The 12,169-nt window shown below is 38.1% G+C and overlaps 1 protein-coding gene across 2 annotated transcripts in view; it reads right to left on the bottom strand.

Moving 5' to 3' along the window:
* The window catches only part of LOC134226201 (NADH-cytochrome b5 reductase 2), a 30,399-nt gene continuing 18,230 nt past the window's right edge, over positions 1-12,169 (bottom strand). For both annotated transcript variants that reach the window (XM_062706814.1, XM_062706815.1), the window contains 3 exons: positions 1,485-2,058; positions 1,011-1,108; positions 1-945 (listed from right to left, as the gene is read on the bottom strand). In XM_062706814.1, coding sequence (XP_062562798.1) covers positions 673-945; positions 1,011-1,108; positions 1,485-2,058 — 945 coding nt within the window. In that variant the 3' untranslated portion in view covers positions 1-672. The remainder of the gene's footprint in view (positions 946-1,010; positions 1,109-1,484; positions 2,059-12,169) is intronic.

Here is a 12,169-nt window from a genome sequence, read left to right on the forward strand (position 1 = left end):
TCTAATACACTACAACTGTATTACGATAGAATGCTATCCAATATTTCGTAACTCGACTTATTTTAAGGATTGATCTTTCAACTTCACTGTCTCCGACAGCATCTAGCAGGCGTTCTTTCCCGTAATCTCCTTCACCTTCTCAGTAACATTAGATAAATAACTGGGCCCTAATAGTACTTGCAGTATAGTAACTTGTAATCTCCTTCAAAACGATCTTTACCCGCTACAGGAAAATTTGCTAAAGCGTTCTAATTGGGATCTTCGTTGACATTTACTGATACAAATTCTTTCCTGTGCCCTAACATAGTCTAGAACCTAAATACTCAAGAAACCGTGGCTAGGGACTTGCTGCAAGGCATCTCTCGTAACCTATAATAGTTCACAAACAGTAAATTTCGACACTTTAAAGCCAGGCGACGGCAAACGACACGAGCTGAGGACACTTGAGTGCGTGCGGCCACGACGACGACGACGGCGATGACAACGATGATAGTCATTAGTAGGTTTATTGTATTCAGTGTGGTGATGTTGGCAGAAGGGACCACCGAGACCTCAAGGTGGAAATGCAACACTTATGCCTATGTATATTTGAGTCTTTTCTAGTGCGGTGTAATCTATGAACGATGTCTTTTAAAACTTTTCACTGATGGATCGTGATAGATAGGTTGGTACTTAGTAGGCGAAGGTACGGTCCATCTGGTAGCCCAGTTTTTCCAGCGCCGGTATGCAGGCATAGTTGACCATTGGAGGGGGGCCGCACATCAGCACCAGGGTATTCGGAGACGGCTCGAACAGATGCTCCTTGATCATCTGATCGGTGATAAAGCCTTTACCTTGGGTCCACTCGGGTTTCGGGCGATCCAGAGTGTACCACAGTTTGAACTGGTCCGGATAACGGGCTGCCAGATCGTCCAACTCCGGCTTCAGGAGAATATCGTCTTCGGTCTAGAATGGGCAAAAGAGTTTGAATGGAATTCCGTTGAAGTGGTGAGCGAATCTTAAAAGCATACCTGGTTGGCAAAGATCAAGGATAGTTTAGTCTTGTCTGTATCGGCATGCTTCAGGACTTCACGAACCAGTTGAAGCATGGGAGTGATACCAGTGCCACCTATAATGAGAAATAAATAAATAACCTTTTGACTTTGATTTTCATTTTCATTAGTCATTTCATTTCATTTCAAAAGTAAGAAAGTTAAATGTGATGGGGTATTACACTTGAACCAGAATTTATTTAGATTTAGGTGGGTGAGATGAAAACTTACTTAAAATGGAAATCTTTTGGTTTAAAACATTCGAAATCAGTGACATTGCATTTTTCTGAACTGATAGTTTTACAGTTTCTTTAAAACTAAAAATCCACCTCACAACTAATCAACCTTGAATCCCCATCTCGTTCGCACCAGTTTCCAACATACCGCTAACGCCACAATTCTATATTCACCCCTGTCAACATCTGATAATGCTTATCTCCAGATAACACTCACCAGCGATCAGGCTGACCTTATCAGCTTCGTAGATTTGTGCCGGATCCTTCCGCAGCTTCTTAATAGAAAACTTCCCATTGCTCAGGTACTGCAGCCGTCCCGATGGACCACGGAACGCAATCCTATCGCCAATGGCTAAGCTTTCCAGGTACTGCGACATTTTGCCACCCTCCGGGAACTTGGGATGCACTCCCTTCTTGTACACTTTCACAACCAAATCAACGAAACCCTGGTCATCGTCGCATGACACCGGCGTGTACGCACGAATCACCAACTCCTCATTGATGGTGGCCGAAAGGTGGATATGCTGGCCCACCGGAAGTCCCAGAATGTGTTTGCCCGAGTTCAACCCGAACCGGAATCGGCGGGTGTCGTGCGATATTTCCTCCTTCTCAATCAGCGGCAACATGTACTTTTCCTGTGGATCAACCAGGGTGCGCAACTGTCCGGCAGGTTTCTTGCTGGAATCATCTTTGCTGGATTTGCTTTTGTCTTTCTTGCTGTTACTGTACAGATAGTTGGCAATGACGGCACCGGCGATCACCACCAGGACGCCTACCGCTAAGGGGACGACCTAGAGGAAGGAAGAAATAAATCGAACACTTGTTGTAGCTGAGGTGAATGTATCTGGTCATTGCGTGATCGACAGAAAACGACTAAGATTAGATACGTAGCAGATTGAATAGGTGCTCGCTATTATGAGTAATGATGATTGCGCGAAAATGATATGCGTGGTTTTTGTGTGTCACCAATGAATAGTTGCTTACATACGACATACGGAATGAAATAACAATTTCGAGTTTTAAAACAATCTGTGCGTTAAGCACTGACTTCTGGCTACCAGTTTTGTTGTACTTCTCTTCAGTTGAAATTATATTGTCTTTTTAGAAACTGAATCATCAAAACACCTATGCATGAGAAATGAGCCAGCCAAGGGTTGAAAGTCTCATAAAGACATAATAACAATAACCTATGCATGCCTAGTACAGAAGACAATTTTTAGTGACCTGAACACTTTTGTCACTCTAGGCCTCGAGATCAAGTTATGTACACGTACAGTTCCCTTTTCTATCGAGAAGTTATCATTTTAAATTATAAATAGTTGGATAAAAAATTGATCACAAAGTTGTTTACGGTATTTAATAGAATACAAAAAATAGCAACGAAATGTTCCACTCTTTACTTTTCAACTCAAATAGCAATCGAGGTTGTATCAGAGTTTTTTAACGCACTTCAGAACCCAATCCAAAAACCCAAGATTTTTTGCACTGAGTGTAGGACAATATTGGTTTGAATAGTAAAAAAATATATATATATGCTAGATATTTCGATTACGAAAATAATAATAGTTTTTTCTTAAATCAGCGACATTTTCTTAGAATAAAACTTGAAATAAAATATGCCTCTAAGCCTATACTCCTGAACTGGTAATTGGGCATTTTAAACAGCTAGGGATTTTAAATTATTTAAAGATCAGCAGGTTTTTTGGTGATCAAACTAGAAGATAAAGGCTTAGATGTTTCTATTGCAAAAATGAAAGCAACGTAATTAAGATAGCGGAAGAAAATAAACAAAAAAATTTCGCCCTTGAAATCGCATGCGAGTACTTCCAGAAGTAAGTACCGTGCTGTGTACTTATTCCAATCAACGCCTCATTTCGTTCACACAAGACAAATTAATAAATAATGAAGAATTTTTGTATAAAAATAACTAACATATTTTTGTACTTTTCATTGGTTATGTATGCATGAAATAAAAAGCAGCGTCATTTTTAGCTATAAACAGTGAAAATTTCAACAAAATTTGTTGCTCATCAATACAGGCGCCATTTTGACTGTTTTCATTAATCCACTTGTTAAGAACGTCTGTCATAATATTTAAGCATTTTTAGATGAAAATTTGCCCTGAATTTGAAACAAAGCAGCTTAAGGTCACTCCTGACAGAATCCAAGTTTCAAAGTGCTCGCGTTTTCGGGGGCACACCACTCGATACGGAGGCGGCGGACAACTGTCATTTTTGTTGATTCAGCTTTGCTGCGTCGCAGCATGCGTGAAAAAATAAAAACGACAGTTGTGCGTTGCTTCCGAATCGAGTGATGTGCCCCCGAAAACGCGAGCACTTTGTAATTAGGATTCTGTCAGGAGTGACCTTAACAAGATATAACTTTGAAGATTGAAGTGTATTACCTAATCGTTGTCTGTATTTTTCCGATACAAAATGCTGAAAAGTGAAAAATATCTTGCAAGCAGTCAGACTGAAAGGAACTCCGTTTACAAACTCTACGCAAAACGGTTATGGGAACGTTTTTCAATTCATGCTGGGAAAACGCAGTTTTTTTCAGTTAATAGAGAATGACGAATTGTCAAGTGGTTGCTGGACAATGTTGAAAGGGCTTCCGAAGAACAAAGACATATTTAATTTGAACGAAACAATGATACGAACAAATCCAAACAAACAGAGACATTGTTTTGGAAGATCTTAGATAAATTTTCTCATTTTATACAGGCAATCTGTTTGAGGTTCAAAAACGGCCCTTAACGATCGCATTTGATCCTAGCTAGATCCAGCGAGAATTTACAACAAGGTAGTGTGGGTTTCTTTATCGGTAACACACGCACTACTAAATCAAGTTTTTTTTTGCGAGGGTTTTTATTGATCTTTAAGAAAATTGGTAAAATTTGTAGAAAAGAAATTTTTAGAATTTTTTTAGAAATGTTCTGGCTTTTTAAATAATCCTTTCTTCCTACCTAATGGAATATATGCGGGTTGAAGAGGCTTAAGGAATTCATAAAGCAAACAATCCACCACTTGAAGTTAAGTGATATGAAAAATGTATTATTTATGTAGGAGAAATGTACCGGTTTTGGCCGCCTTAGTGCCTAATTTGGCCAACCCTGAAAAATGCATATTTTCCAAAACATTGTCGATCAATATCAACAGCGAAGAAAGATAAGGGATATTTCTCTTGTTAGAGTTAATAAAACCCTCGAAAATTCACTTGTCATAAGACGAGTTAATACCATCCCATTGAATTCCACCACTTAATTGTATCTTGACAGATACGTATTTCGACCTCAAAGGTAAGGCCGTCTTCAGTGTCTCGTACTTGACTCGACTTCGACCTCGAAAATTGCTTTACTTTACCAAATTAGGAACTTGGCAAAACTGGTACAGTATAGTAATGGAATACCCATTAATTACGTAACGCAAATATTGGGCATTTCCATCATTTAATCTGGTTGGAATTGGTCCTGGGGGTAGGGAGTAACAATGATTGGCTCGTTTTCTAAAGACAACCCCTTCCCCCTTATCCTCCCTCTTTTCTCAATGATCATTTCACCCCCTTTGTTATCTTCTTGGATAGAGAATGTGTGTACCAAATTTTGTTGAAATCGGTACAGAGGTTCAGAAGTAACACTAAATTACCCTCCGTTTTCGGCTCATTTTCTAAAGACAACACCTCCCCCTCTACCATCCCCTTTTTCCCAATGACCATCGCAGTCCCTTTGTTATCTTTTCCTTATGATATAGAATGTGTGTACCAAATTTTGTTGAAATCGGTACAGAGGTTCATAATGTACTTTGAATTGCCCGTTTTCTGAACAAAACCCCTCCCTCCAAATCCCTCCCCCTTTCCCAAAACCCCTCCCATATGATCGCCTCCTCGTAGTGAATATGTGTACAAAATTTGGTTGAAATCGGTCCTGGGAGTTGAAATTTACACAGAATTGTTCGTTTTCTGAACAAAACCCCTCCCACCACCCCTCCCCCTTTTCCAAATGACCAACCCATCCCTTTGTTAACTTCCCCTGAGGATAGAGAATGTGTGTACCAAATTTGGTTAAAATCGGCCAAGTGGTTCAGAAGTAGTTAGCGTACATATGTACATAGATTGGTTTTTATATATTATATATACATAATATATAAAGCTTGACAGCTTAAGTAAGTCTAGACCAAAACCAACATATAACGGTTCCACAGTATTCTTGCGGATCTTATTAAATGACAACTGTATAAAACCAAAATAAAACCTTAAGCTTTTTGGCATGCCAATATAAAACATTCATAAAACTAGCAACTAGCACGCAAGTCTTCGAAGCATTCCAGTTGTCACTTGGGAAAAATTTTCTTGACTTTTTTTAACTGCATGTTAAGGATCATCAGAACGGAGCATACCTCGGGAAATGTTATTTTAGTGTAAATGTTGTTTCCTGAAAAACGTAATTCAAAAAATTAGTTTTGGACAATTGTTGTTTTTGAGAAAATATTATTTTCGGAAAAATGCCATTATCGAGGTAATGTAATTATCGGGAAAATGCTAGTTTCGAGAAAATGTAAATTTTCAGGGAAATGATATTTTTGGGGTTACTGTTGAAGAAATTTTTAGTTTGGCGAATTGGTTTTCAGGGAATAGAACAATACCAAACAACCTTGTATGAAATTAAGAATGAGGAATATAAATTACATAATGCCTATCGCCTATCATCGCGCACCCGTTTGGCCGCAAGGGGTATTTCATAAAACGCCACCGTTTGGTTAAATATTTGACGGACACGTTGCGTAATTAACAAGTAAGAAGAAAGAAATTCACTATTCATTTCTCATTCCTCAATGTTTCAGTATAATTTTATTACACCAAGAAGTAAGTAGAATGACGAAGTAAGAAGAAAAACAAGAAGAAATATGGAAAAAGAAGTAATGAGGCAGAAGGATAAAGATAAAAATTAGGGAAAAATTAGGACAAACTATGAAAAAAGAGATACACGAAAAAAATTAAGAAGAAGAAAAATACGATTATGATTAAGAAATAAGAAAAAGAAGACCGAAGAAAGAGGATGAAACAGGAGTAAGAGGGGGGGCGCTGCTAATTGCATTATCACAGGCACTCGAACATCAAAATACCATTCCTTGGAAGTTCTTTTCCGAAAAGCTAATGTCGATATTCCTACATATTGAATTGTAAATCTCGTTCACGTTCGCAAAACTGAATGGCCGATTGAAGTACTATAAGCATTTATCTTTATAATTGAAGCTTGCAGCCCTAGGCTATCTGACCTCTGCATTTTGATTATGATTACAGGGCTGGTAGCGACCAATGCCGCTCAAAATAGTGACTTTAGTGACCAAAGTTGGCGAAAAAAGGGACCAAATAGTGACTTTCAGTTGCAGAAAAAGTGACCAAATAGTGACTTCCAGTTTTAGTTGCAATTTCGATTAGACGAAATCAAGCGTTTTTGGGTCGAGAGAGATTTTGTTTTCGTAATTTGTGGCGGAAACCATCTTTCACTCGCCACTCTCTCATAACGAAATCAGAACTAACGCTAACGTTTGCCCTATCTTTTAATCCCAAGGAAATTTTTACTAAATATCAGTCAAAAGCAGGACTACTCAAAACTATGAGTAGTCCTGCGAGCAAATCAAATGTTTGTGCCACTGGAAGTGAGCGAAACATGGTTATCTATCACTCATAAGACCTGTTGTTCTTCCCCGAAAAATGATTTCTAGGGAAAAATCTGCCTGAATGAACATTCTCTTCTCGTGAGAATGAGTGAAAATTACAATCCCTGGATTAGCTGAACACCTACATAAGAAAGATGCAGATTTGCTATAGGTGCCACGGAAGTTTTTGGAATTTTTAGTGCGGATCATTTTGGTAGAAAACTGAACAAAAATTATGAAAATTCAGTTACAACGAACCTGGGATTGAAAGCTCGACCTCCTGCTTATAATGCAGGATCATCGGACTCGACTTCAATTTCAAAAGTTGTCAAAATATAACGAATCTAAAAAAATCTAAAAAAAAATCAGGATTGGAATCTTTTACATTCATGCTATTTGTAATGTATAAATTATCATCACAATATATTTTGAAAAATTCCAAAATATTGATCAAAGTGGATGTTGGGAGAGAAAAACGGCTTTTATTATCTCATGTTCTTACAGCAAAATTACTTTGGGGATCCCTTACATATCTAACGTATCGCCTTCAATTCGATTGCAGTACAATCATGGATGCAAATACCATTGTTTCGATTTGAAAATAAATATTTTTATTTTACCAAAATTACACGCGCTGAGAATCATAACTTTATTAATAACTCAACAATTACAACCGTGATTGTTGCGTCTGGTGCAAGATACAATCATCCTTTATGGCAATTCGCTACAATGATAAAAAGAAAACATCGACGATGGGCAAAGGATTAATATTGTAAAAAAACTGATAAGCATGTTTGTTTAGGTATGCACTAAATAACAAGCCTTTCATCAACTATTGGTTTCCCTGAAGCACCAGGAAGATTATCTAAAATTGAAAAGATTAATCTGAATCGCCAATAGTGCAATTGATAGGGGAGACTGGGCAAACTTGATCAACTTTTCTCATTTTCGATGTATCTCAGCGCATGCAATCTTCAAAATTGGGGAGACTTGCACCCTTATTCTGCATCTTGTATGAGGTGAGGCGTTTCGAATGAGGCGACAATTGTCGATTCCTCTCATTTGAATTTGGTTTACACATTACACGGTCGTCTCACGTGAGACGTGTCGGAATCGACAATTCTCGAGTCATTTGAGACGCAGAATAAGCACATTTATCCCCTTTATATAATATCTATATTCTTTCCCGTCAAAAATTGCATCTCGTTTTATTGTCTAAACCGATTTTTTGGAATATATTGCATATTATTAGGCAACTCGGCCGTACGAAAATCATTTTTTGTTAAATATCTTGGCTGTGCATATACACAGCACATGTTTCGAAATGGACAAATTGATATGAAATTTGCGACAAAAAAATCCACGTGTCTTGGAGGGACTCAAACCCTCAACCTCCTACTCTCTAGATAGGCATGATAACCTTCACGCCTATCTATAGAGTAGGAGGTTGAGGGTTCGAGTCCCTCCAAGACACGTGGATTCTTTTTCGCAAATTTCATATCAATTTTTCCATTTCGAAACATGTGCTGTGTATATGCACAGCCAAGATATTTAACAAAAAACGATTCTTTGGCTTATTTAATGTCAACTTTCCCAAAGAACCCATTTTTTTTAAAGCCTCTAACTATTTTAAAAATCAAAAACAAAAGTTGAAAAAATGCTGCAAGTGTGAACCGGTCTGAAAAATTCAACCCCTGTTCATTCCAAATCGAGCGGATGTTAGCCCAATCTTGAAAAACAGCACTTTTTTAATATATAGTTTTAAATTTTAAAAATACTTAGAGGCGTCAAAAAATATGGGTTCTTTGGGAAAGTTGACTTTAAATAAAATAAAGAATCGATTGAGCAAATAAAACTTTTTGAGGGGTAAGGTCAATTAGATACTGGTGAAATGCCAATAAGAGCAGCGAGTAAAATGGCTGGCGAAGTTCCAGAGCGACCATTTTTCTAAGATCCGTATACTTATGCATAAAGCTTCATTTAAAAATAGTCAATAGTTTCAAAATAGTTGAAAATAGTGACTTTTTGCGAGAAAAAGTGACTTTAGTGACTTGAGGTCGAAAAAAGAGACTTTTTAGTGACTTGCCCGAAAAAAGTGACCAAGTCACTAAAAAGTGACCCGCTACCAGGCCTGTGATTATATGTATGGTATCCCATACTAATTTCCATGTAAAGTTTAAAAGAGAAGCGGAAGCCGGAAACGCAACCAATCAAGACCACCTTTTGCACAGTTGATCGGAAAACCTAGATCTCACTTTATTGGATGAAGTTTGCTTTTCTTTCATACAACAGCGCCCCACTCCAGTATCCACCCACATCAATGGAAATCCAAAGAAAAGCAAAGCACGACCACCCAAAAATAAATGACTCAACATCAAATAAATGCGTGAAAATATAACTAGGTTAAAGTAAGCAATGCATTATTGATTTTTCCGTCTAATTTATCACACGAACAGGAGCACCACATGCCTGATGGCGGAAATATTTTGTCGGGTAGCGTAGTCGTTAAAAATTGAATCCAATAATTTATTTATGATTTGGCGCTGTGGCTAGCAGGTTAGGTGAGGTGCGAAATAAATCGCTAAACTAGGAAGCGGCGTACGCTGAACTGGTTTGGAATGAAAATATCTAAAAATCTCCCGTGGCACCTATGAGAGGTCGTAAAGTTCTTTGCATCTTTCCTAAGTAGGTGTCCAACTAACCATCCTTTTCCTTCCTCAGCATTCGCAAGGACGACATGGTCAGGACAAATCTCGACTGTTGTAAAGTGCATTGCTTCTATTAAGAGATGATCAATATCTGTGGTAACGGATGGAAGTAATGCTACTCTCATACAATAATATAGGTTTGTACAAAAGATATTTTAGTTCGCTGTCGTCGCTGTCCGGAAAATCTTTTGTTGGCGAGAATAGGGTGCTAAATGTCAATGAAGGAAAAATACATACGATTTGACAGTTTGGTACCCAACATGTTTCGGACAGCAGAACAAAGGGAACCGAAGCGACAATCTTATTTTTATTGGCTTTATTTGAGAAGCTTTCAGCCCTCGGCTGGCTCACCTCTGGAACCCGGCGTGCATTATTTTGACAGATCGGAATGACATTTAGAGAACTCAAACATCCATCTATTAGTTAGTCAAAGGTTGCAAATTGTGAAAAATAAAACAGCAAATGTAGGACAACTCAAGCCAAAACCAATCATAGCTCCGGAATTCAGTGCACCGACTAAATGATAGATGAAATGTGAGCTGGCTGGATGGTGTCGTGAATTTCCGCTTTCGATGCCATCCCGGAATCTCCGGCGGAATTAATACGGTGAGCGCGACCAAAATGCATTCCTCTTTTCTTCACTTCTTTTATCAGACTGACGATTACAAGGATCCAACTGTCAAAAGCCCCAAACGCTCTCAGAAAATTGACAAGTTTTAAGTATAATACACACAACGATTTTAAGTTAGTTTCCTCATTATTATTATACTCTACATTCTCCTTCTCCTCTACTCTTGCAATATATTCAAAACCGGGAAATATTCAAAAAGCTTAGTATATGGATAACAATATCTGATTCCGTTATATGGCTTATTATCACTGTTACGAAAGCTTTCAAGCATCGAATCCGGAAAATGTTCAAAAATCTTTTTTTTTATTATTTTACACACTCTAGCTTTCGAGGAATAACAATAGCTGTCATGGGTTGAGCTTATATAAGCTCCAAAAAACATTCAAGCATCAAAACCATAAAATATTCAAAAATCTTTTCAGCACTGTTCGGTTTACACACTCTAGCATTCGACGGAAAACAATAACTGATTTCAGTTCGTTGTCATGGATGACGAAGTTATTTTTCACTAGACAACCATCTAAAAACAATTAAAATAACTTTATCGTAAATGTTGTTCAAGTGAGACATGCCCCATGTATGTTAAAACTCAAGGGCAAATGAAAATAGCAGATTTTGGCTTTAATTAAAAAAAATAAATCGTTTTCAATGCCACACAATTATTTAATTGGTCAAAATATTCACTTTCCACGTCAATGATAAATTTAGAAACGGATAGGGGAACGGTTCGCCACTTCATCTCATAGCTCCTATTTCCATCCCATCAAAAACAAAGCAATGGAAAGGAATTTGGTTTGTTTATTATTTTTGTGATTTTTTTCAGCAGTGAGCACGCATGTTGACAAAAAGAAGCGACGAATTTGGTGCCGTATTTCTGTGTTTAGCGATGAGATGGATATATGTACAGTGAGATGGAGATCGGAACAGTTCCCCTATTTAGTTGGAAATCCATTGAATTAACATAAAAGTAATAGATTTCCCCGATAGTTTAAAGTCATGATCAAGCAATAGCATTAGTATGTTGCCTCAAATGGTTTTGATTCCAAATATTTTTGTGTCGGTTGAATTCGTTTATAGTTCTGCTTCATTTTCCTAGAACATTGTTACCATTAAAAACGTTCATCGATTCATCTGCAGTCATAGTACCCACTTACCTCGTATTTTCACTTGCCCCGGGGTACCTTAACTGATTTCGGTTCACTATCATGCTGCCGCTAACCGCAAGTCAGAGTTATCTGTATATGGGCGCCATATACAGATAAGTCTGACTTGCGGTTAGCGGCAGCATGGGTCGAGCTTACCAGCCTCAATCAAATATTCAAGCATCAAAACCAGAAAATATTCAAAAATCTTCTCAGCACTGTTCGGTTTACACATTCTAGCTTTCGAGGAATAACAATAACTGATTCCGTTTCGCTATCATGGGTTGAGCTTAGCAGGCTCAAGAAAACATTCATGCATAAAAACCAGAAAATATTCTAAAATCTTCTCAGCATTGTTTGGTTTACACATTCTAGTATTCGAGGACTCGACGAGGAGTAACAATAACTGATTTATTAACAATAACTGATTTCGGTTCGCTGTCATGCATTGAGCTTGCCAGGCTCAAGAACACATTCAAGCATTAAAACCAGAAAACATTCAAAAATCTTCTCAGCATTGTTCGGTTTGCACTTTACCAACCCACTCCAGAGTTGGATTTTCTTGACCCAACTAGGTCCGATGGCATATCCTGCCACTGACCAACCCATTGGATTTTCTTGACCCAACTAGGTCCGATGGCATATCCAGCCACCGACCAACCCACTCCATAGTTGGATTTTCTTGACCCAGCTAGGTCCGATGACATATCTAGCTGCCGACCAACCCACTCCAGAGTCAGATTTTCTTGACCCAACTAGGTCCG

The sequence above is a fragment of the Armigeres subalbatus genome, chromosome 3 (genome assembly GCF_024139115.2).
Source record: "Armigeres subalbatus isolate Guangzhou_Male chromosome 3, GZ_Asu_2, whole genome shotgun sequence".
NCBI classification, from domain to species: domain Eukaryota; kingdom Metazoa; phylum Arthropoda; class Insecta; order Diptera; family Culicidae; genus Armigeres; species Armigeres subalbatus.